The 25079-nt window shown below is 45.8% G+C and overlaps 1 protein-coding gene across 1 annotated transcript in view; it reads left to right on the top strand.

Moving 5' to 3' along the window:
• The window catches only part of LOC140426972 (polycystin-2-like protein 2), a 141125-nt gene that overhangs the window by 97521 nt on the left and 18525 nt on the right, over positions 1–25079 (top strand). Inside the window, exons 8-11 of the mRNA XM_072512309.1 lie at positions 1000–1181; positions 7457–7577; positions 21112–21210; positions 24927–25030. Of these exons, the coding sequence (XP_072368410.1) occupies positions 1000–1181; positions 7457–7577; positions 21112–21210; positions 24927–25030 (506 nt within the window). The remainder of the gene's footprint in view (positions 1–999; positions 1182–7456; positions 7578–21111; positions 21211–24926; positions 25031–25079) is intronic.

Raw genomic sequence — 25079 nt, 5'->3', positions numbered from 1 at the left:
GTTACTAATTGACTTTCTTTGACTCTGTTTATAGATAATCTAAAATCTAGAGCATGACTTTCATACTTATCTGCTACTCTAGCCTGTTACTGTAAGACTTGTGGACTCTCTGTGGAAACTCAGGCAATGCTTAGAAATGCCTTAGTTTTCACGTAGCCAAGGTCCCAGGTTCGATCCCGGCTCTGGGTCACTGTCCATGTGGAGTTTGCACATTCTCCCCGTGTTTGCATGGGTTTCGCCTCCACAACCCAAAGATGTGCAGGGTAGGTGGATTGGCCGCACTAAATTGCCCCTTAATTGGAAAAAATGAATTGGGTACTCTAAATTTATATTTAAAAAAAGAAATTCCGTAGTTTAATTAGAATTCAAGTAACTTGGCTTTACCTTAATAATGTTGTACCTTATTATTACTAGAAAGAGAAAGAATTTTTCATGACCTCAGCATATCTGAAAGAACAGCAATGAAGTACTTTTGAAGCGTGATATAATAAAAGGAAATGTGCATATTGTAGTTCAGTGTACATCAATGAGTAATGACCATACAACTTACATTGTAGCCAAAAGAGAAAATGCTGGAAAATCTCAGCAGGTCTGTCAGCATCTGTAGGGAGAGAAAAGAGCTAACCTTTCGAGTCCAGATGACCCTTTGCCAAAGCTAAAAGGCATAGAAAGTAGGAGATATGTATACTGTGGGGTGAGGGAATGAAAGATGAGTCATAGCCACAGAAACCAAGGGTAAAGAGTGCTATTGGCAGTCCCCAGAGAGAATAAAAGGCGTGAAAGGTCAAACAAAAGAGAAACTAAAATCAGAGGGTAAGCTGTGACAGGGGTAGGTGGAAAGGAGAAGCAAAGGGGAGAAAAGGTAAGGCGAGGGGGGATAAGACAAGGGGGGAAAATATATAAAGAAAAATATATATATTTCTCAGAAGATAAATGATAAAATCATCTTGAACATGTCTAACTTGGAATTCTAAATCATTTTTGTTTGTTTCCTTTCAGATTTTCAAATATATTAGTTTCAATATGACAATGACTCAACTATCTACAACCCTGTCTCGCTGTGCCAAGGGCATTGTTGGATTTGCCATTATGTTTTTTATAGTATTTTTTGGATATGCTCAGTTGGGCTACCTTATCTTTGGTACCCAGGTGGAACAATATCACACTTTTGGCAACTGCATGTACGTATTAAGATGGCAATATCTGAATATTGAGTAGACATAGAATCAAGCTTTTCCTACACTCCTATGACTGAGTATTCAGAAAAATACATACGGTCCAAGTAGGTTATTTATGGATTAGTAGAGATATAAAGCAGTTAAGTGCTTCACACTGGTCCAGCCATTAATTTAATTATAAAGAGAGAAAGGAAAGCAGATGATGTAGAAATGCACGGTGAATTCTCAATCCTTCCTTGTTCAGTGCCAGCAAAGGGTCCTCACTCTTTCCACAACTTCATTTTCCATGTGTTTTTGGACTTGGTCTGTTTTCCCAAGTATGTTCTATTCTCGTTTCAGATTCACAATTTTCTTTTCTCCTCAAGGATTTTATTAAACTACTAGCTACTAATCTAACCGAGATGAATAGATGACAGAGCTATTCCAGCAGAATGAAAGGTTATCTGCAGTCATTCAAGTTCACAATAATTGTTGTCATCCAAAAGAAAATTTGGCTGGAAAAAAATTACCCCATTCCATCTGTCAGCAGGCAATCTGACAGCAATTGTCCAATACAGGTCAGACAGCCGCTCGCGTTATTATGGCATGCAGAGGTCCAAAGTTTATTTTGAACCAATTACTCATAGCTCAAGACAAAATACTGTCAAACTTTGAGAATTTGGGGCTAAATATTCATCTGTCCTGTTTTTTGGGGGACATCTAAAATGCCTTCATGGGATGTGGACAACACCACCACTTGTTGCCCATCTTTAATTGCCCTGGAACTGAGTGGCTTTCTGGGCAGTTAAGAATAAATCACATTGCTGTGAATCTGGCGTCGCATGTAGGCCAGACCAGGTAAGGATGGCAGATTTTCCTCCTAAAAGGACATTAGTGAGCCAGATGGGTTTTTACAGCAATCAATGGCAGTTAGCACAGTCACCATTACTGAGACTAGTTTTATATTCTCGATGTATTAATTGAATTTAAATTCCATAGTGAGATTGGAACATATGTCCCCAGAGCATTAGCCTGGGCTCTCGGGGATTACAAGTCCAGTGACATTACCACGAGGATACCGTCTCTCTGCTTGCTGCATGTTGGAAAGGAGAAGTATGTGAATTACGTGCTTTCACCTCATTACCATAATTGGAGCATAGTGTTGAGCAGATTCCTAATTGTTGGCATCCTCTTTGTGCTCAGCAAGTCGAACTGCCTTTTGCTGACAGAACATTGTGCACAGCCAACACTCTGGGGCGATTTTGAACCTTCACTAGCCATCAGTGAGAAACGCCTCACGGACTCAAAATCCAGATAGAATCGTAAAATGCAGTTCTATCCAGCATGATTGGGATTTGTGATTCCCCCCATTCACTGATTGAGTAACTCTAATCACGCCGTGGGAGCCTGGGAACCTAATTTTAATGGATTACCATGTCATTAGCAAGTACACTCCGAACCATCCCCCCACCTCACTGAATATTCAACAGGCCAAAGCGTGACTCCCCGCCGGCACCATTTACAACAGGTCTAGATAAAAGTGAACCTGGCAGCCTCACCTCAGCGGTAGATATCGGGGGTGAGCACTCAGGCAACCATGAATCTCCAGGCTGTTCACTACTCGGGGTGCACCAGAGAGGACCTGAGGGACACAGATAAGTTCAATCCGGGGCTGGGGCTTCAATCACTCAGTCTCAGGGGAGGGGTTGCTAGTGGGCCTTGCCTTCCATTCACTTCGGGGCACCTCTGCTTTAAGGGAGTTTGGAGGCTGGCATGCAGGCATCACTTCCTGTGCCCTCCTTGCTGGGCTTGTGTCCAAATCACCGCTGAGGGGTTGCCCATACTTAGTTGGAGCTGGAAAGTGGGTGGCAGGAGGTACTAACAGAGGGTGGTGTTCCATGAGAGGTCAGGCTGCAACAGCTGCATGGAGGACTCTAGAATGGGTTGCATCCCTGCCTCATGAGGAATGAAGACCCTCTCACTTGGGGGGCACAACTTCATTGAGTGTAACCCAACACTCAGGCAACACTGTGAGGACAAAGGGGTTAAGCTGTATTGAATTTCAAATCCACTTGTCAGGGAAGTTTGACTGTCAGGAATTAGTGAATTGGGCTGTGAACTGGGAGAATGAGGGTGCCCTCCAGGTATGTACTTGCCATGCTAATTGCAGGCTTTGCTCTAGTCATTATCCTGATCTGCTACCTCACCCGTCATTGACTAGTCAATTGTGCCAATGAAATCTGCAAAGCTACACCATCAGTGTCAATGATTGGAGTCAAGCTCTTAACCCTTTGGAAGAATTGGCCCAAGCATTAACTCTAATACTCATACAAGCGTTAACATTACACAGATGACACTGATGTGTACCCCAATGCAAGGCTTCATGGTGTAGTCTATCATCACTCATCCCATTCAAGGCCATGAAGGGGGAGGGTGTCTTTGAGATGAGGATGCAGACACTGGTCCCACGGATCCACTCAACTGCCCTGCCACATAGCGTAAGGTGTGGGAGAGAGGGGAGGTTGGAGAATGGTTGGGTGAAAGGTGCCACTGACGCTCTCGAGGGTCCAGACACCTCATCCTGGTGGAGCTGAGAGGGACAACTGTGGGGTTGAGGCTGTGAGAGAAGGGAGGGTGTGAAGCTTAGTAGACAGGCACCCACTATGGGGATAGCACATGGGTGGATGTCCCAAAGGCATGGAGAGATGAGGGGCAAGGTTCTCCTCTTTTCAGTGCATGACTCTGGGGAATCATGGAACCAGTTGAGTTGGCTTTTCTACTCATAGTGATTGAGCAGCAGCAGAGCCATCGGCATGCCGCAGCGCCCGGCCAGCACCAGCATCCTGCAGGGGACAGGGGAGGGGGCTGTACTAATAGTTGTTCTCGGAGCAGCACCAGAGGTGGTGGAGCCTTGTAGGAGACACTACCGGCAAAGGGTCTTCCGATGTCGGACATCCTACCTGGAGATGTCGGAGCTTCAATGTCGGAGAAAACTGCGCCTGTACCTGGGGATGATGAACCACCTTTGCCACTCCTTCAAGAGTGGCACCATATGGAATGGGAGGACACCTACTGCCTGTGGCCCTTTAAGTTACCGTCACTCTAACTACGAGTGGCTCGTTTCAGGGCAGCACCGGTGATTTGTGTGGCGTTTCCCATTCTGCCCCTCATATATGCATAAGGGGGTAACCAATGCCCTTTATGCAAGGGCCCACAAGTATAAAAACTTGGACCGAGACCAAGTGAGCCAGGACGCAAAGGCCATTTGCTTCGCCCGCTTAGCAGGTATGTCCCAGGTGCAGGGTGTGATAGACTACACCCTCGTTGCCCTGCAGTCTCCATGAAACCATGTGGCACCATTCACGACCTTCAAGGGATTCCACTCTCTCAATGTCCAATTTGTTTGTGACCACACAATGCACATAAGGTAGGTGTGTGCCCATTTCCCAAGGAACGTCCATGATAGTTATATCTTGGGGCGCTCACAGATCTCTGACGTTTTTGAGGGAGAGCAGTGTCTAGATGGATGGTACCTCAGGGACAGGGTAAACACCGCACGGATGGTGTCCATGGTGGAGGCCTAGGGGCGAAGGTTTCGGCCATGAGTCAGGATGTCCAAGGCCTGGGACACTCTGCGCAGGCAGTGGCCGAGGCCCAGGACAGGGCTGCCTTATCACAGGCAGCCATTTGCCAGGGACACCTGGACACTGCAACAACACTCCTGAGTGTGGCCCAGTCACAGCGGGTCATGGCTGAGGACATCAACGTCATTACCCAGGCATTGGCCGACATGGCACAGACGCAGAGGGAGTTGGCGCAGTCACTGGCTGATGTGGCACAGACCCAGAAGGTGGTGGCATAGTCGCAGCATGATGTGGCGCAGTCCATGAGGGAGGCAGTCCACTCCCTGTGCTCCTTGGCCGCGAGCATCAAGACTCAGATGTGTGTGGGGGTACCCACCATGGGCCATGGTGGGCGGTCAGTGGGGTGCTTAGCAATATGGCTGCCTTGCAGGCTGCGGCAATGCAGTCGGTGCCTGGACACCCCGATCCCAGGGTGTCACCTCGGCCCCATGACCAATCTCCTTGTCACTTCTCGCTACTCCCCCCGGCAAGTGGCAGCACCAACAGCCGACATGTCCTACCTCCTCTCTCTCCCTCAACAGACACGGCATCTGCTTCCCGATTTCATATACCACAGGTTAATCTCGTCAACAGTAATTCCTGCTGGTGGAGGCGGAGAATCGCTGGAGGCCTGGAGAATAACTGGGCAGGTCCGTTAATGATGCGCCAACGGCGTTTACTGAACAATTTGCATGGCTTTGCCTTGCCGTCGTATGGTGTTGAACACATTCACGCTGCTGTCGGGGGGCTGGAGTATGGTATTCCGTTTGGCCCCCGGCGCAAGCCACGATTTTCAGCTGACGCGCGATTCTCCACCAAATCATGTTTCCCGATTCCGGCATCAGCTGACGGAAAATCCTGCCCCTTTTTTCTCTTTCACCATTGGATCCATTGTCCTTAGCCCCTCCTTGAAACTTAACATTCCCAAAATATAAACTTTTTTCATGTTCTCCCTCTTGCCAATTTCAGGTCAAATAAACTTGAATAACCTTTCCTTGCTAATATATGACCTTTTCCAAGTTGTAAAATGTTTTACTCCTCTTTGAAAGTTAACAGCAAAAAATCCAAACCTTTACTTATCTCCTAATACAAATCTCTACTCATTTGCTTATTTACTTATCGAAAATTCACGTACCTACTACAAGTGCATGTATTTAACATCTACACTCTTTTCGTGTTTCAAACCCTACCAGACAATCAGTCTCCAGCTCAGCTATTTTTATACACAGACCCACAAACATTCTTCACTGAATAACACAATAGTCCCCCAAAATAGTAAACATGATAACATATCTCATCACAGGTGCACTGACTGGCCTGCCAGACAGCTTTCTGTCACTGTCGAGCATGGAAGAGTCTGGCTCCAAGTGAGAAGAGGGAGTGGTGCAAAGATTTTCCTCTCTGCTGCCTCTGAACAATCTCCCTGTTGTGCTGCAGATCCAGATCCTGAGGCATTGGCACTGCTGCCCCTATGCCTACAGTATAATTTGTGTGTGGACTGTTCAATTAGCCTCTGCCACCCTTGTGAGGCCATGGCAGCATCTCTTGGCAAATGCAGAACTCAAAGAAACACCTCCCAAAATGCTTTAAAGTACTTTCAGATGTTTTGCAATAGCAGAGGTTCTCAAAATTCATCATTAAGGAATGCTTGGTGTATGGCTTATCTCGCAGCTTCATGCTTGTTTGCAGAGCGATGTCTGAATTTTTTGCCTGGCCCTGCATGACCTAAGTTTAGTATCCTGGATCACATCAGCTAGTCAGAAGGTGCAACATCAGGATTATCCACCCTTGCAGCCTTGGGGACACGCACTGGGGACAATAGCATGGATGCTTACTCTGGTGGTGCCACTGTGCATCCCGGCAAAACAATGCTAGGCCTCCTTAGTGCCACCTTCAGAGGTGCTGTGGACCTAGAATTTGTGCCCTTGATCTGTGCAGGGAAATTACAGCCTACAATTTTCTGCCGGTGATGGTTCATCGACATAATGTAGTAGTGTGTGCCTGATAGGTCAGGACTCTGTATGTGTCTCTAAGTTTCTGTGCTGTATGGTCCCGTTAGACAAGGAAAGTCATTGAGACATGAACCTTTATTCATTCTGCTCAAGATGTCTGTGCGTGTGGTGGGTGGGATTTGTGTTTGAGATGTGTACATGTATCTGGGCAGCCAGTGACTTTACAATGCACTCAAGTGGACTATTGTCACCTCTTCGTGTCAATTGCTCCACTGAGTTGAGTCTACACAATTGACGTGACAATGTATATGTAGGCTGCTCAGCTAATCTCCCTTGGCTTGTAAAAAATCAGAAGCATACGGTAAAACAATTGATATCACAAATGCACCAAGAACAATTTCAAATATCAGGAAAGTTGTATTGAACCATTATATTACCTGCAACTCCAGGAAATGGTTTCTTCTGAAGTCCACTGAATTACCCCCACACAAACACACCGCTCAAAAGTTAGCAAACCTTGGCGACTGATGGGAAAGGAAATAGTGTCAGGAAAAATGCACTGGAAAATTTCTGCATTCATAAATTTATGGTTTGAAGGCTGAATGTACTACATCCAACGTTTTGTTCAATAGTGTTTAGTTTAAACATTTTACTGTTCAATCACTTGTATTATGTTCAGCAGATAAAGTTTTAACAAATTTATTCTATAAAATTTTCTTTTCAGTTTTACACAATTTAGGATTATTCTTGGAGATTTTGATTTTCATGCAATTGAACAGGCAAACCAAATTCTTGGACCCATTTACTTTATCACATTTGTGTTCTCCTTATTCTTTGTACTGCTGGTAAGTGATATAGTGCTTGCGATAAATGTTGATCGAAAACACTTTTAATGTGGGGTAACAGTTCTCTGTGGGTTTTACATTGAATGCAGTTAATTGTTGCAGTGGCTTCATATTCCCGAGCACAAAATAATTTTCAACATGGTCAGTTTCTAACAGCTTCAAAATATATATAATTGAAATATAATTGCGGGCTCTGTAAATGTGTACAATATGCTGTTCTGCATAACTAATTCTAAGAGTGATTTACATGCTGTAAAGAGTATCGGACTGCAAGATTCTGAATTCTCCCTCGGTGTACCCGATCAGCCGCCGGAGTGTGGCGACCAGGGGATTTTCACAGTAACTTTATTGCAGTGTTAATGTAATAATAATAACAATCTTTATTAATAATAATATTTATTAGTGTCACAAAAAGGTTTACATTAACATTGCAATTAAGTTACTGTGAAAATCCCTGAGTCGCAACACTCCGGCGCTTTTTGGGAACACTGAGGGAGAATTCAGAATGTCCAATTCACCTAACATGCATGTCTTTCGGGACTTGCGGGAGGAAATAGGAGCACCCGGAGGAAACCCACGCAGACACGGCGAGAACGTGCAGACTCTGTACAGACAAGTGACCCAAGCTGGGAATCGAATCTGTGTCCCTGGCGCTGTGAAGCAACAGTGCTAACCACTGTAAGCCTACTTGTGACAATAATAATGATTTTTTTTAAATATAGATCCCCAAACTGCAGTGGTGATGGTAGGAATGGCATTAAACAGGAAATTAGAGATGCACGTGATTAAGGAACATCTGTAATAATGGGTGATTTTAATCTGCATATAAATTGGGCAAATCAAATTAGCCACAATACCATAGAGGAGGAATTCCTGGAGTGTATATGGGAATGGTTTTCTGGAACAATACATTGAGGAACCAACTAGAGAACAGGCCATCCTAGATTGGGTACTGTGTAATGCAAATAGAATCATTGGCAATCTAGTTGTGCAAGATCCCTTGGGGATGAGTGACCATAACATGATTGCATTTTTCATCAAGATGGCAAATTAAGTAGTTGATTCTGAGACTAGGGTCCCGAATCTTAATAAAGGAAACTACGGTGATATGAGGCATGAATTAGCTTCAATTGATTGGGGAATGTTACCTAAAGGGACGACAGTGGATAGGCAATAGCGAATATTCAAAGAGTGCTTGGAGGAATTGCAAAACAAAAAAGGTGGCCAATCCATGGCTTACAAGGAAAATTAGAGACAGCATTCAATCCAAGGAAGGAGCATACAAATTGGTCAAGAAAAGCAACAGGTCTGAGGATTGGGGCAATTTAGAATTCAGCAATGAAGGACGAAAGGATTGATTAAGATGGGGAAAATAAAGTACGAGAGTAAGCTTGCAGGGAACATAAAAACTGACTGTAAAAGTTTCTATAAGTACATGAAGAGAAAATGATTGGCAAAGACAAATGTAGGTCCCTAACAGTCAGACACAGGGGAATGAATTATAGGTGACAAAGAAATAGCTGAGCAACTAAATACATACTTTGATTCTGTCCTCACAAATGAGGACACAAATCAGATACCAGAAATGTTGGGGAATGTAGGTTGTAGTGAGAGGGAGGAACTGAAGGAGATCAGTATTAGTAGAGAAATGGTGTTGGGGAGATTGATGGGATTGAAGGCTGATAAATCACCAGGGCCTGATAATCTACGTCCCAGAGTACTTAAGGAAGTGACACTAAAAATAGAGGATGCATTGGTGGTTATCTTACAGGATTCTATAGACTCTAGTAGAGTTCCTGCAGATTGGAGGGTAGCTAACATAACTCCACTTTTAAAAAAGAAAACAGGGAATTATAGACCAGTAAGCCTGCGTCAGTAGTGGGGAAAATTCTAGAATCCATTATCAAAGATTTCATACCTGAGCGTTAGATAAGAGTGGCAGGATCAGACAGAGTCAGCATGGATTTATGAAGGGGAATCCATGCTTGACAAATCTATTGGAATGATGGTGGAGCCAGTTGATGTGGTGTATTTGGACTTTCAGAAGGCTTTGACAAAGACTCGCAAAAGAGATTAGCTTGTAAAATTAAAGTGCATGGGATTTGGAATAGTGTATTGAAATGGGTGGAAAACTGGTTGGCAGACAGGAAACAAAGAGTACTAATTAACAGGTCTTTTTCAAATTGGCAGGCAGTGACTAGTGGGGGTGCCGCAGGGATTGATGGTAGGAGCCCAGCTATTCACAATACATATTATTGATTTAGGTGAGGAAACAAAATGTAATATCTCCAAATTTGAAAATGAAATAAATGAAAAATGAAATGAAAATTGCTTATTGTCACAAGTAGGCTTCAAATGAAGTTACTGTGAAAAGCCCCTAGTCACCACATTCCGGCGCCTGTTCATGGAGGCTGGTACGGGAATTGAACCCACGCTGCTAGCCTGCCTTGGTCTGCTTTAAAAGCCAGCTATTTAGCCCTGTGCTAAACCAGCCCCAAGTTTGCAGATGAAACCAAGTTGTGTGGGAGGTGAGCTGTGAGGAAGATGCAGATTCGGTGTGATTTGGACAAGTTGAGTGAGTGGGCAAATGAATGGCAGATGCAGTATAATTTTGATAAATGTGAGCTTATCCACTTTGGTAGCAAAAACAAGAATGCAGACTATTATCTGAATGGCCCTAAATTAGGAGAGAGTAATGTGCAATGAGACATGGATGGTCTTGTATACCACCTGCTGAAAGTAAGTATTCAGGTAAAGCAGGTGGCAAAGAAGGCAAATGGATATCAGTGTTTGTGGTTTGCTTGTATTTTTGTATCTGGGATGTTCTGCTTTTCTGATTTTGTTGTCTGTCTGCAAAATGCCTTTAATAAAGACATTTCTTTAAACAAAAGAAGGCAAATGGCATGCTGGGAGAAGGGATGTATTGCTGCAAATATACAGGGCCTTGGTGAGGCCACACCTGGAATTCTGTGTGCAGTTTTGGTCTCCTTATCTGAGGAAGGATGTTCTTGCTCTAGAGCGAGTGCATCAAAGGTTTCCCAGACTAATTCCTGGGATGGTGGGACTGATCTATGAGGAGACAATGAATCGATTAGGATTGCATTTGCTGGAGATCAGAGGAATGGGCGGGGGGGGGGGGGGGGGGGGGAGATCTCATAGAGACTTATAAAATTCTAACAGGACTAGATAGGGTAGATGCAGGGAGGATGTCCCTGATGGTGGGTATGTCCAAAACCAGGGGTCATAGTCTGAGGATACGGGATAGAACATTTAAGACAGAGATGAGGAGAAATGTCTTCACTTAAAGAGTGGTCAGCCTGTGGAATTCATTACCACAGGAAGCAGTTGAGGCTAAAACGTATGTTTTCAAGAAGCAGTTAGATAGAGCACTTAGAGAAAAGGGGATCAAAGGATATGGGGGGAAAGCGGGGTTAGGCTATTGAGTTGGATGCTCAGCCATGATCATAATGAATGGCGGAGCAGGCTCGAAGGGCCGAATGGCCTCCTCCTGCTCCTATTTTCTATGTTTTTATCTCTTCCTCAAAATAGTCACAGCAGATTTCAATAGGTTCTATTTGGTTGAAAAAAAACAGAGGGCGGAATAATATGGAGTAGGAGGAGGGTGATACATCTGGTAGATGGCATGCCTCTCCTCTCCCCACCCCCCCCCCCCCCAAAAAAAACAGCATTAGCTGTTTCCAGGCCCCATACCGATTTGCCTCCCAGCCATAAAACAATTTTTAGCAATGAGGAGCGGTTGAATAAACTCGGTTTGTTCTCACTGGAACGACGGAGGTTGAGGTGCGACCTGATAGAGGTCTACAAAATTATGAGGGGCATAGACAGAGTGGATAGTCAGAGACTTTTTCTCAGGGTAGAGGGGTCAATTACTGGGGGGCATAGGTTTAAGGTGCGAGGGGCAAAGTTTAGAGGAGATGTACGAGGCAAGTTTTTTTACACAGAGCGTAGTGGGTGCCTGGAACTCGCTACCGGAGGAGGTGGTGGAAGCAGGGACGATAGTGACGTTTAAGGTGCATCTTGACAAATACATGAATAGGATGGGAATAGAGGGATATGGACTCTGGAAGTGTAGAAGATTTTAGTTTAGATGGGCAGCATGGTCAGCACAGGCTTGGAGGGCCGAAGGGCCTGTTCCTGTGCTGTACATTTCTTTGTTCTTTGTTCTTTGATGCGGGGAGGGTTGGCATGGGGCATGTCGGGTCCTCTGCCCTCACTAGGCAGGAAGTCCCGCCCTCTGGAGCTGCTAACCAATCCAATTAGTTACGGCAGTGTCACAAAGGCATCACTGGCTGCTACCAGGGCTGCAATATGGTCTTATAGAGAGAGCGACTAAATGGAGTTGAAATCAGCCATGATTGAATGGTGGAGTGGACTCGATGGGCCGAATGGCCTTACTTCCGCTCCTATGTCTCATGGTCTTATGGTAATAGATGAAGAAGACCAAGGCCCATGGATCCCTGGAGTAAGTTAATCCGGGATTTTGATCCAGGAGGGTTTGGGTAGGTAGAAAAAGGGACAGGGTATTTGGTGTGGGTGGGAAGTGGGGGGGGGGGGGGGGGGTTTAAGGGAGGGAGAAGGTGGGAAGGAATCTGGGGTTTGACGTTAGGCGAGCCAGCCCACGATCGGCAAAGAGCAGCCCTGAAGAATAACTGCCCCGTTCCTTCCCACCGTTTAAATATGTCAGTGATGGAATCAAGCTGCCCGCTCCCACCCAGCTGCTCACACCAAGCATTTTATGGCGTGGGCAGTGTATCATCAGGGTCAATAAACCCAATTGCCCCTGATACCTCATTTAAATATGGCAGGCAGGCTGTTGATTTCTACGCCTGCCCACCCCCCATATTATGGATGCGAAGTGTCAGGGTCGGAGCTTGCTCTATTTTACAGCTTGTTGGGGCACATAAACTTTAGCCTAAATATGCAGAAAGACTTGAAAAAATTGTTATTCTTTGATGAGTCAATACAGTTGCAGGGTGACATGATGGAAGATGTTTACATTTTTTAAAAGGGTTGGACAGGGTAGATAAAAGCACAATGTTTCTAGCAGTTGAGTGATCCAAAACATCGGTGTAGTGATATCATGGTTGTGTTGTAATTCACTGACTGAGTCTCATTAGTATATAAGTTAATGTTAGAGTCAGGTGACCTCAGACTGACTAGATGGCTGAGAGAGATGTTGCTTGTGCATGTTCATACTGTTATTCATCTGTTGTTTTGTATATATTTGATCCACAGTTAATATTAATAAATTGTTATAACTTTAGCTACAAGTGTTCTTGCAATATAAATCAGGCCATCCGACAAGAACATTACAATCGGTACTTAATTAAATGTAAGAGAAGAAAGAAGGAAACTATTCTATGTGTAGAAAGGTGAGACACTGGAATGCACTTCAGCAATTGGGACAGAAATTCTGTCACCATTGAAGATCATATTGGATAGATGGATGAAGAAAAATAAGGTTAATGAATCTGGGAATAAGTTGTGCAAATGTGGATAGAACTATTTGCTCAGGTGGAGGGTAAACACCAACAAGGACTGATTGGGTCAATCCCCAGGCTAAGTATTAGGACCAATACTCTTTTTGATATATATTAATGACTTGGATTTTCAGGGCATTGTTTCAAAGTTTGTACATGATACAATAGGAAACAATGAGGAAAATAATAGTAGAATTCACAAGGAAATACATAGACTGATGAAGTGGGCAGGCACAAGACCGAAAACGAGCAGTATAAAGTGTTACATTTCAATAGGAAGATTGAGGAGAGGCAATATGAACTATGATAGGTACAATTTTAAAGGGGGTGCAGGGACAGAGAGACCTTCAGGGGTGCATACACAAGCCTTGAAAGCTGCCAGAAGAAATTAAGAAGACTATTAAAATGCATACTTTGATTTATTAATAGAGGAATAGAGTACAAAAGCAAGCAAGTTATGCCAAATCTTTATTACACATTGGTTATGTCTCAGCTGTAGTATTGTGCTCAGTTTTGTACACTGTAATTTAGGGAGGATGTCAAGTTCTTGGCACGGAGCGGTAAGTACCAGAATTGCACCAGGGATGAGAGACTCCAGTTATATGGAGAGACTGGAGAAGATGTGGCTGTTCCACTCAGAACAGAGAGATTAAGAGGAGATTTGTTGGAAGCGTTCCGATGTATTTTTGAGAAAGTAAATCAGGGGCAAGTGTTTTCAATTGTAGGATTGGCAAAAAGAACCAGAAGCAATACAGGGAACATTTTTTAACAGTGAGTTGTGATCAGCAATGCACTGGTTGAAATGATGGTGGAAGTAGATTCAATAGTAACATTCAAAAGAGAATTGGATGAATACTTAATGGGAACTCGTGGAGCTATAGGGAAAGAGCAGAGAGCGGGATTAAACGGTTAGCTCTACCAAAGTTCGGACATAGGAAAGGTATGGACCAAAGAGGCTCCTGCACTCTATGGGCGCAATCCAACGGCCACACTGTACCCAACAAGCAGCTCACCGCGCAGTGTGACCGATAAAAGCCAGGAGAACCCCTCTCCTGGAATCTACCCGGCTTGCAACGCCTCGTAAGTTCTAACGTGATATTGCAAGACGTTGCAATGTAAATCCCGCTCGATGTGGGCAGGATCACCTTTTAGCAAATCTGCATCTTTTTTAAAAAATCTTTTTATTGGCATTTTCAAAATTATATACATTGCCGTTCGTTTTCATTTATTGCACAGTCACAAAGGTTTCTTCTTCGGTTTCTCTATTTACTGTCGTCATCTGGCTCAGCATACAATCCTCCCTTTTCCCTGAACACCACCTCCCTCCCCCCTTTTTCACTGCTGCTCCCCAGTTTTTCTTGTTGGGTTTTGCTACCTCACCTTGCTCCCCCCCCCCCCCTCGGGTCCGCCCTCGCTTTCCTTTTTCTATCTTGTCCTGGCTATTTCTCCCTGGCCACTGACTATTTATTTATGTGTTGGCCACAAACAGGTCTCAGAACAGTCGGGTGAATGGCTCCCATGTTTTGTGGCAGCCCTCTTCCAACCCACGGATGGTGAATTTGATTTTCTCCATTTGGGAGAAATTCTGATAGGTCGGACAGCCAGTCTACAGCTTTAGGTGGTGCAACATATCGGGTCAGGCCTGCTAATGACATGCAAATGGTGTTTAGGTGCTTTCCGGAATGCATTGGTGCTCTGTCGAGGTGACGGAGAGTCACGATTTGCCATCAATCGCGCCTGCCACGATTTTGGTGGCGGAACCGATCCTCCGCCCACTCGCGTTTCCTGATTCCGCCGTCGGCTGACAGAGAATCCCACCATTTGCCTTTGGATAATGATGGCAGTGAACATAACCTTTGAGGTGACATTTGGATTGAAGGTGCTGCACCTTATTAATTGAATTGTCTACTTCATGCAACGCAATGGGAACAGCCAAAGGGGTTTCCAGCCGTGAGCTGAAACTTACACTACAGCAGGAATTACACAGAAACCTATGTCTTAGTCAATAGAGGATGTCTTTTGCAAAAAGGCAACAATGTAAAGGTCAAATAAAGTATGCAGAATGTTTAATATCTGAGCAGAGAAGTGCTGACTGGTGAAAAAGTAGATTAAAAAATATATAAGAACAACAAATTTGTTTTGAGACAATTCACAAGACACAAGCCAGCTGCATGCTCAATTGAAGTTCAGCAATTTGGTAAAAGTGGCTTGTTTTGCTACTGCACAGCACAGTCAAGAGTCAACCACGTTGGTCTGGGACTTGATTCACTCATAGACCAGACTGGATGAGGATGACTACATGTTTCTGGGGCAAAAATTAACCAGCATTTTTCTACAGAAGTTTCCTGGTCAGTTTTTTTTTTGTTAAAGTAACTCACTTCGGCATTTCTTTTAAAAACTGAATTTACATTCTCAAAATGCTGTGGGATTTTAAACATATCTTCTCTGGATTATTAGTCCAGTAACACGGGTTTGCACTGAGTGCTGAATTTGGTGCATTTGAGTGCGATAGTGAGAGTTTGGTGACCGAGGGAGTTAGGTGAGGAGGGAGTAAGGTGCTCCTTTCATTTTGTTTCCTACATTTCCGCAAAGAGTGCGAAGAGAGCCAGGAGTTTACAGAAAGTGTAGCTGACTGGGAGCAGGGTCGAGGGCGGAGATCTAGTTAGTCCGCAGGGCAGCTATATTCTGTCAGGTAAGAGGGGATGGAGGCTAGGCCAGTTACATGCTCCTCCTGTAGGATGTGGGTGGTGAGGGATACTACCGGTGTCCCCACTGACTATACCTGCAGGAAGTGCACCCAACTTCAGCTCCTCAAAGACCGTGTTAGGGAACTGGAGCTGAAGCTGGATGAACTTCGGATCATCCGGGAGGCAGAGGGGGTGATTGAGAAGAGTTACAAGAAGGTAACCACACCCAAGGTACAGGACAAGAATAGCTGGGTTACAGTCAGGGGGAAAAAAACAAACAGGCAGACAGTGCAGGGATCCCTCGTGGCCGTTCCCCTTCAAAACAAGCATACCGTTTTGGATGCTGTTGGGGGGGGTGACCTACCGGGGGAAGGCCCTAGCGGCCAGGTCTCTGGCACTGAGTCTGGCTCTGGGGCTCAGAAGGGAAGGGGGGAGAATAGAAAAGCAATAGTTGTAGGAGATTCAATGGTTAGGGGAATAGATAGGAGATTCTGTGGTCGCGAGCGAGACTCCCGGAAGGTATGTTGCCTCCCGGGTGCCAGGGCCAGGGATGTCTCGGATCGTGTCTTCAGGATCCTTAAGGGGGAGGGGGAGCAGCCAGAAGTCGTGGTGCACATTGGTACCAACGACATAGGTAGGAAAAGGGGTGTGGAGGTAATAAACAAGTTTAGGGAGTTAGGCTGGAAGTTAAAAGACAGGACAGACAGAGTTGTCATCTCTGGTTTGTTGCCGGTGCCACGTGATAGCGAGGCTAGGAATAGGGAGAGAGTGCAGTTGAACACGTGGCTGCAGGAATGGTGTAGGAGGGAGGGCTTCAGGTATTTCGATAATTGGAGCGCATTCTGGGGAAGGTGGGACCTGTACAAGCAGGACGGGTTGCATCTGAACCAGAGGGGCACCAATATCCTGGGAGGGAGGTTTTCTAGTACTCTTCGGGAGGGTTTAAACTAATTTGGCTGGGGAATCGGAACCGGATTTGTAGTCCAGCAACTAAGGTAGCCGATATTCAGGACGCCAAAGCGTGTAATGAGGCAGTGGGGAAGGGAACACTGACAAAGGAGAGTACTTGCAGGCACGGAGATGGGTTGAAGTGTGTATACTTCAACGCAAGAAGCATCAGGAATAAGGTGGGTGAACTTAAGGCATGGATCGGTACTTGGGACTACGATGTGGTGGCCATCACGGAAACTTGGATAGAAGAGGGGCAGAAATGGTTGTTGGAGGTCCCTGGTTATAGATGTTTCAATAAGATGTGGGGGGGTGGCATTATTAATTAGAGATAGTATAACAGCTGCAGTTCGAGGAGTATCACCCTATTGAGGTAGTATGGGTTGAAGTCAGAAATAGGAAAGGAGCAGTCACCTTGTTAGGAGTTTTCTATAGGCCCCCCAATAGTAGCAGAGATGTGGAGGAACAGATTGGGAAACAGATTTTGGAAAGGTGCAGAAGTCATAGGGTAGTAGTCATGGACGACTTTAACTTCCCAAATATTGAGTGGAAACTCTTTAGATCAAATAGTTTGGATGGGGTGGTGTTTGTGCAGTGTGTCCAGGAAGCTTTTCTAACACAGTATGTAGATTGTCCGACCAGAGGAGGGGCAATATTGGATTTAGTACTGGGTAATGAACCAGGGCAAGTGATAGATTTGTTAGTGGGGGAGCATTTTGGAGATAGTGACCACAATTCTGTGACTTTCACTTTAGTAATGGAGACGGATAGGTACGTGCAACAGGGCAAGGCTTACAATTGGGGGAAGGGTAAACACGATGTTGTCAGACAAGAATTGAAGTGCATAAGTTGGGAACATAGGCTGGCAGGGAAGGACACAAGTGAAATGTGGAACTTGTTCTTGGAACAGGTGCTACGTGTCCTTGATATGTATGTCCCTGTCAGGCAGGGAAGAGATGGTCGAGTGAGGGAACCATGGTTGACAAGAGAGGTTGAATGTCTTGTTAAGAGGAAAAAGGTGACTTGTGTAAGGCTGAGGAAACCAGGTTCAGACAGGGCATTGGAGGGATACAAGATAGCCAGGAGGGAACTGAAGAAAGGGATTAGGAGAGCTAAGAGAGGGCATGAACAATCTTTGGCAGGTAGGATCAAGGAAAACCCCAAGGCCTTTTACACATGTGAGAAATATGAGAATGACTAGAGCGAGGGTAGGTCCGATCAAGGACAGTAGCGGGAGATTGTGTATTGAGTCTGAAGAGATAGGAGAGGTCTTGAACGAGTACTTTTCTTCTGTATTTACAAATGAGAGGGGCAATATTGTTGGAGAGGACAGTGTGAAACAGATTGGTAAGCTCGAGGAAATACTTGTTAGGAAGGAAGATGTGTTGGGCATTTTGAAAAACTTGAGGATAGACAAGTCCCCCGGGCCTGACGGGATATATCCAAGGATTCTATGGGAAGCAAGAGATGAAATTGCAGAGCCGTTGGCAATGATCTTTTCGTCCTCACTGTCAACAGGGGTGGTACCAGGGGATTGGAGAGTGGCGAATGTCATGCCCCTGGTCAAAAAAGGGACTAGGGATAACCCTGGGAATTACAGGCCAGTTAGTCTTATTTCGGTGGTAGGCAAAGTAATGGAAAGGGTACTGAAGGATAGGATTTCTGAAAATCTGGAAAGACGCTGCTTGATTAGGGATAGTCAGCACAGATTTGTGAGGGGTAGGTCTTGCCTTACAAGTCTTATTGAATTCTTTGAGGAGGTGACCAAGCATGTGGATGAAGGTAAAGCAGTGGATGTAGTGTACATGGATTTTAGTAAGGCATTTGATAAAGTTCCCCATGGTAGGCTTATGCAGAAAGTAAGGAGGCATGGGATAGTGGGAAATTTGGCCAGTTGGATAACGAACTGGCTAACCGATAGAAGTCAGAGAGTGGTGGTGGATGGCAAATATTCAGCCTGGGTCCCAGTTACAAGTGGCGTACCGCAGGGATCAGTTCTGGGTCCTCTGCTGTTTGTGATTTTCATTAATGACTTGGATGAGGGAGTTGAAGGGTGGGTCAATAAATTTGCAGATGATACGAAGATTGGTGGAGTTGTGGATAGTAAGGAGGGCTGTTGTCGGCTGCAAAGAGACATAGATAGGATGCAGAGCTGGGCTGAGAAGTGGCAGATGGAGTTTAACCCTGAAAAGTGTGAGGTTGTCCATTTTGGAAGGACAAATATGAATGCGGAATACAGGGTTAACGGTAGAGTTCTTGGCAATGTGGAGGAGCAGAGAGATCTTGGGGTCTATGTTCATACATCTTTGAAAGTTGCCACTCAAGTGGATAGAGCTGTGAAGAAGGCCAATGGTGTGCTCGCGTTCATTAACAGAGGGATTGAATTTAAGAGCCGTGAGGTGATGATGCAGCTGTACAAAATGCGGAATACAGGGTTAACGGTAGAGTTCTTGGCAATGTGGAGGAGCAGAGAGATCTTGGGGTCTATGTTCATACATCTTTGAAAGTTGCCACTCAAGTGGATAGAGCTGTGAAGAAGGCCAATGGTGTGCTCGCGTTCATTAACAGAGGGATTGAATTTAAGAGCCGTGAGGTGATGATGCAGCTGTACAAAACTTTGGTAAGGCCACATTTGGAGTACTGTGTACAGTTTTGGTCGCCTCATTTTAGGAAGGATGTGGAAGCTTTGGAAAAGGTGCAAAGAAGATTTACCAGGATGTTGCCTGGAATGGAGAGTAGGTCTTACGAGGAAAGGTTGAGGGTGCTAGGCCTTTTCTCATTAGAACGGAGAAGGATGAGGAGCGACTTGATAGAGGTTTATAAGATGATCAGGGGAATAGATAGAGTAGACAGAGACTTTTCCCCCGGGTGGAACAAACCATTACAAGGGGACATAAATTTAAGGTGAAAGGTGGAAGATATAGGAGGGATATCAGAGGTAGGTTCTTTACCCAGAGAGTAGTGGGGGCATGGAATGCACTGCCTGTGGAAGTAGTTGAGTCGGAAACATTAGGGACCGTCAAGCAGCTATTGGATAGGTACATGGATTACGGTAAAATGATATAGTGTAGATTTATTTGTTCTTAAGGGCAGCACGGTAGCATTGTGGATAGCACAATTGCTTCACAGCTCCAGGGTCCCAGGTTCGATTCCGGCTTGGGTCACTGTCTGTGCGGAGTCTGCACGTCCTCCCGTGTCTGCGTGGGTTTCCTCCGGGTGCTCCGGTTTCCTCCCACAGTCCAAAGATGTGCGGGTTAGGTGAATTGGCCAATGATAAATTGCCCTTAATGTCCAAATTGCCCTTGGTGTTGGGTGGAGGTGTTGAGTTTGGGTAGGGTTCTCTTTCCAAGAGCCGGTGCAGACTCAAAGGGCCGAATGGCCTCCTTCTGCACTGTAAATTCAATGATAATCTATGATTAATCTAGGACAAAGGTTCGGCACAACATCGTGGGCCGAAGGGCCTGTTCTGTGCTGTATTTTCTATATGCCTGAACTTACATGATGTTCACATATGTGCAGCCTCTGGGGAGTCATTCTCCGACCCCCCGCCCGCCCAGAAATTGCCTGTCCCGCCGGCGTAAATCAAAGCTGGTATTTACCGGCGGGACCGGGCGGTGTGGGCGGGCTCCGGGGTCCTGGGGGGGGGGGGGGGGCGCGGGGCGATCTGACCCCGGGGGTGCCCCCATGGTGGCCTGGCCCGCGATCGGGGCCCACCGATCCGCGGGTGGGCCTGTGCCGTGGGGGCACTCTTTCCCTTCCGCCTCCGCCACGGCCTCCACCATGGCGGAGGCGGAAGAGACTCTTCCCACTGCGCATGCGCGGGAAACTGTCGGCGGCCGCTGACGCTCCCGCGCATGCGCCGCATTTCCGCGCCAGCTGGCGGGGCACCAAACGCCATTTCTGCCAGCTGGCGGGGCAACAAATGCCATTTCCGCCAGCTGGCGGGGCGGAAATCCCTCCGGCGTCGGCCTAGCCCCTTAATGTTGGGGCTCGGCCCCCAAAGATGCGGAGCATTCCGCACCTTTGGGCCGGTGCGATGCCCGTCTGATTGGCGCCGTATTTGGCGCCAGTCGGCGGACATCGCGCCGTTGGGGGAGAATTTCGCCCCAGTTTTCTGCCCGTTTCAACATTGGTTGTATTTCAAATTGGCCGTACTAGATGGAGCTCTAATCCTCTGGTCCTTTCTTGCCACAGTCATGTTCTGTGGTGCCAGTGAAGCCTTTACATTTGAGGCTAAAGTGCAGATCTCCAGTTAACTGCAAGTGTACACCGATCAATTTATAACATTCTGTTTTATAAGAATTCCTTTATGGTGTGAACAAGATTATATTTATATATAAATAATCTCACTTTTGCACATTTGTATAATTAGTGCATCATGGATATGTTTCATTCCAGAATGTGTTCCTGGCCATCATTAATGACACCTATTCAGCAGTCAAGGATGACAAATCATTAAAAGAAATAGATTTTGACATTTATGATGTATTCAGAAAGGTAGGAAATTCATCACACTCTCAATTATACTGAAGATTGGTCCAAACATGAACAAAAGAGCTGGGCTCCAAAGATGAGATGACAGTGACTGCCCCTGGCATCAAGACCAAGTGTGACATCAACAATCCCCAGCCAAGCTGGAGTCAATGGGAATCGGGGGAAAATCCCTGCCCTGGTTGGAATCATATCTGGCACAAAGAAAGGTGGTTGTGGTTGTAGGAGATCAATGATCTCAGTTCCTGGACAGCACTACAAGAGCTCTTCAGGGTAGTGTCCTTTGCCCAATCATCTTCAGCTGCTTCAACACTGACCTTCCTTTGATCATGAGGTCAGGAGTAGGGATGTTCACTGATAATTGCGCAATGTTCAGCACCATTTGTGACCCCACTGATAATAGAATTTACAGTGCAGAAGGCCCATTGAGTCTGCACCGGCTCTTGGAAAGAGCACGCTACCCAAGGTCAACACCTCCACACTATCCCCATAACCCAGTAACCCCACCCAACAGTAAGGGCAATTTTGGACACTAAGGACAATTTAGCATGGCCAATCCACCTAACCTGCACATCTTTGGACTGTGGGGGGAAACCGGAGCACCCGGAGAAAACCCACGCAGACACGGGGAGAACGTGCAGACTCCGCACAGACAATGACCCAAGCCGGGAATCGAACCTGGGACCCTGGAGCTGTGAAGCGACAATGCTAACCACTGTGCTACCATTGCCCGAACTATAAACAAAACCACCTCCCCTTACGTTTTTCGTATCCCTCAATTTCCTTCCTATTCATGTACCCATCCAGATGCCTCTTAAATGTTGCTAATGTGCCTGCTTCTACCACATCCTCTGGCAGCGCGTTCCAGGCACCCACCAGTCTCTGCGTGAAAAACTTACCCCGCACATCTCCCTTAAACTTTCCCTCTTTCACCTTGAACCTGTGCCCCCTTGTAATTGACACTTCCACCCTTCGAAAAAGCCTCTGACTATCCACCCTGTTTATGCCTCTCATAATTCTGTAGACCTCCATCAGGTCTCCCCTCAGCCTCTGTCTTTCCAGTGAAAACAATCCTAGTTTAGTCAACCTCTCCTCATAGCCAACACCCTCGAGACCAGGCAACATCCTGGCGAACCTTCTTTGTACTCTCTCCAAAGCTTCCACGCCCTTCTAATAATGTGGTAACCAGAACTGCACGCAATACTCCGCTTCTTTCCACTGGTGACAACTGTAGTGACAGTCAGGGTGAACATATCAGACAGCACCTTCTACACGTGGATCAGAGCTAGTTAGAGTTAGTTTACTTAGAGTAGTAGAGAGTCAACCCACAGCCAGCTGTGTGCATTGTTACAGAAGTTCAATAAATCGTATTGAACCAACGCCTACGTTTGGTGTATGCTTTATAGTTTATCTGCATCCTGTTGCAGTCCGTGTTACCCCAGGGTGAATAACACGACAGAAGGGAGCTTCAGGATTTTGACCCGACAACGGGGCCTTGCCTGCATCTTTGGATCCCGCACATCTCATTCAACAGTGAGGGAACGGTTTTATAGTTCCTCTCCAAGCTACACACCAGCCTGATTTGGAACTATATTGCCATTCCTTCACTGTCGCTGGGTCAGAATCCTGGAACTCCCTTTCTGGTGACACAATGGGACAGCACATGCTCAGCAGCAGCTCAAGAAGGCAGCTCATCACCACCTGTTCAAGGACAATTCGGGATTGACAATAAATGCTGGCCTAGTCAGCAACACCACATCATAGATTCCCTTTTCATAGTAACTTCATTTGAAGCCTACTTGTGACAATAAGCGATTTTCATTTCATTGCAGTGCAGAAGGAAGCCATTTGGCCCATTGAGTCTGCACTGACTCTTCGAAAGAGGACTCAACCCAGGTACACTGTCCCGCCCACCCAGTTCTAACCGCAAAACCAAACCTGCACATCCATGGACACTAAGGGACATTTTTTTAGCCAGACCAATCAACCTTACCTGCACATCTATGGGCTGTGGGAGGAAACCGGAGCAGCCGGAGGAAACCCACGTGGACACGGGAAGAACGTGCAAACTCCACACAGAGAGTCACCCAAGGCTGGAATCGAACCTGGGTCCCTAGTGCTGTGAAGCAGCAGTGCTAACCACCGTGCCACCTATGAAAGAATACATTTTACAAAAGAGCGGTTATATACAACTCGCCTCTTGACTTTAGCTCTTTTGTCCATGTTTGGACCATGGCTATAATGTGATCAGAAGCTGAGTGGCCCTGAAAAAAATCCAAACTAATCATGGGGGCTATTTTGCGGTTGCATTGCGCCCGTTGCAAATCCCACAATGTCGGGAAAATTGCACGAGAAACCTGAAATGGGATTTGCGTCAAGTGCCAAACAGTGCACAATGTTCCCGGGTCCTCCCAGCAGACGTAATCTGTTCACATGTTCGTTTGGTGTGAACCAGGTTAGCTTATTCAGGTGATGACCGTGCCAGGGGGCCCGGAGGCCATTGTAGCCCCAGGCGGTCAGGCACATGGCTCTGGCCTCTCTCACCTGGCGTGCCAACCTATGACTGTCAGGTTGGTACTCAGGGTGCCAGGTAAGGGGCAGAGTCTGAAGGGGCAGGGCCTTTGATGACCCCATAGTGGGCAGTTGCCCACCTAGGGGGCACTGGTACTGGCGATTGTGAGCGGGAGCCTGATGCAGCGATTGGGGGAGGGTACTTTGCCAGCAAGGGGAGACTGCGGTCTGCAGGATTATTCTGAGATCGGGACGCCTTTTTAAAGTGGTCCCCGATCTCTGAAGATCTGGCCTTGCCTGCATCTTTGGATCCCGCACATCTCATTCACAGTTCAAATCATCCCAAGCTCCAAAATAATGACTAAGTGCTGGAAAATCACGATCAGAATTGTGCCAGAAGAGCTGACGCGATTCATACCAATTTTATAGCCCAAAATGACACTTAGTAATATCTTGCAAAAATTCTGCCCCATCAATGAGCAGGTTATTGCTGAGTTAGTGCCACTTGATAGCACAGTCAACAATACCCCCCCATAACTTTGCTGGTGATCAAGAGTAGTCTGATGAGGTGGTGGTTGGCTGGGTTGCATTTGGCCTGCTTTTTGCGGACTGGACATACCTTTGCAATTATCCACATTACCAGTTGGATGCCAGACCTGTGCTGCACAAATTAACATTTGGCGAGGGGGGCGGCAAGTTCTGGAGTACAAGTCTTCAGTACTATTGCTCGAATATTGTCAGGGCCCATAGCCTTTGCAGTATCCAATGCCTTCAGCCGCTTCTTCCGATCATGTGGAATAAATCAAATTTGCTGAAGACTGGCATCAGTGTTGTTGACGACCTCAGGAGTAGGCCGAGGTTGATCATTCACCGTTCTAAGTGATTTTAGAAATAAATCTTTTGCAACCTTCTGTGGCATATAAGCAAATGTAAAGAATATTAAACCATAACATAGTAAATAGAAAGAATTTGTTCCCCCTAGAGGTTAATTGTTAGATCTTTTGCTCATATGAGAGAACATATTTTTTAAATGTTATATTTGTGGTGGAATATGAAGAAATGGAGTATACTTCTTCTGTGGTCTCAATGTAAAATTAAAATAAATGTTATATTCGAATTGTGTTGGATGCTTTCTCATGTAAAAATTATAAATAGTTTGGAGATTCGCTTTAAAGATTAACCATTGAAGTCTGATGTATTATTTATTACAGGGTTATAAAAGCTTTCTTTTGAAATTTAATCTTAAAAAAAAATCACCTGCTAGCCACAAGGATGTCAAAGGAAGCCAAAAAGCCCTGCAGGATGATTTTGCAAAGTATGATTCAAATTCTGCATTTTATTACTGATACCTTTTTATCCATCTA

This window comes from Scyliorhinus torazame, chromosome 7, assembly GCF_047496885.1.
Source record: "Scyliorhinus torazame isolate Kashiwa2021f chromosome 7, sScyTor2.1, whole genome shotgun sequence".
Classification (NCBI taxonomy): Eukaryota; Metazoa; Chordata; class Chondrichthyes; order Carcharhiniformes; family Scyliorhinidae; genus Scyliorhinus; species Scyliorhinus torazame.
The sequence above is the reverse complement of the archived record's forward strand: the minus strand, read 5'-3'. Positions and strand labels throughout refer to the sequence as shown.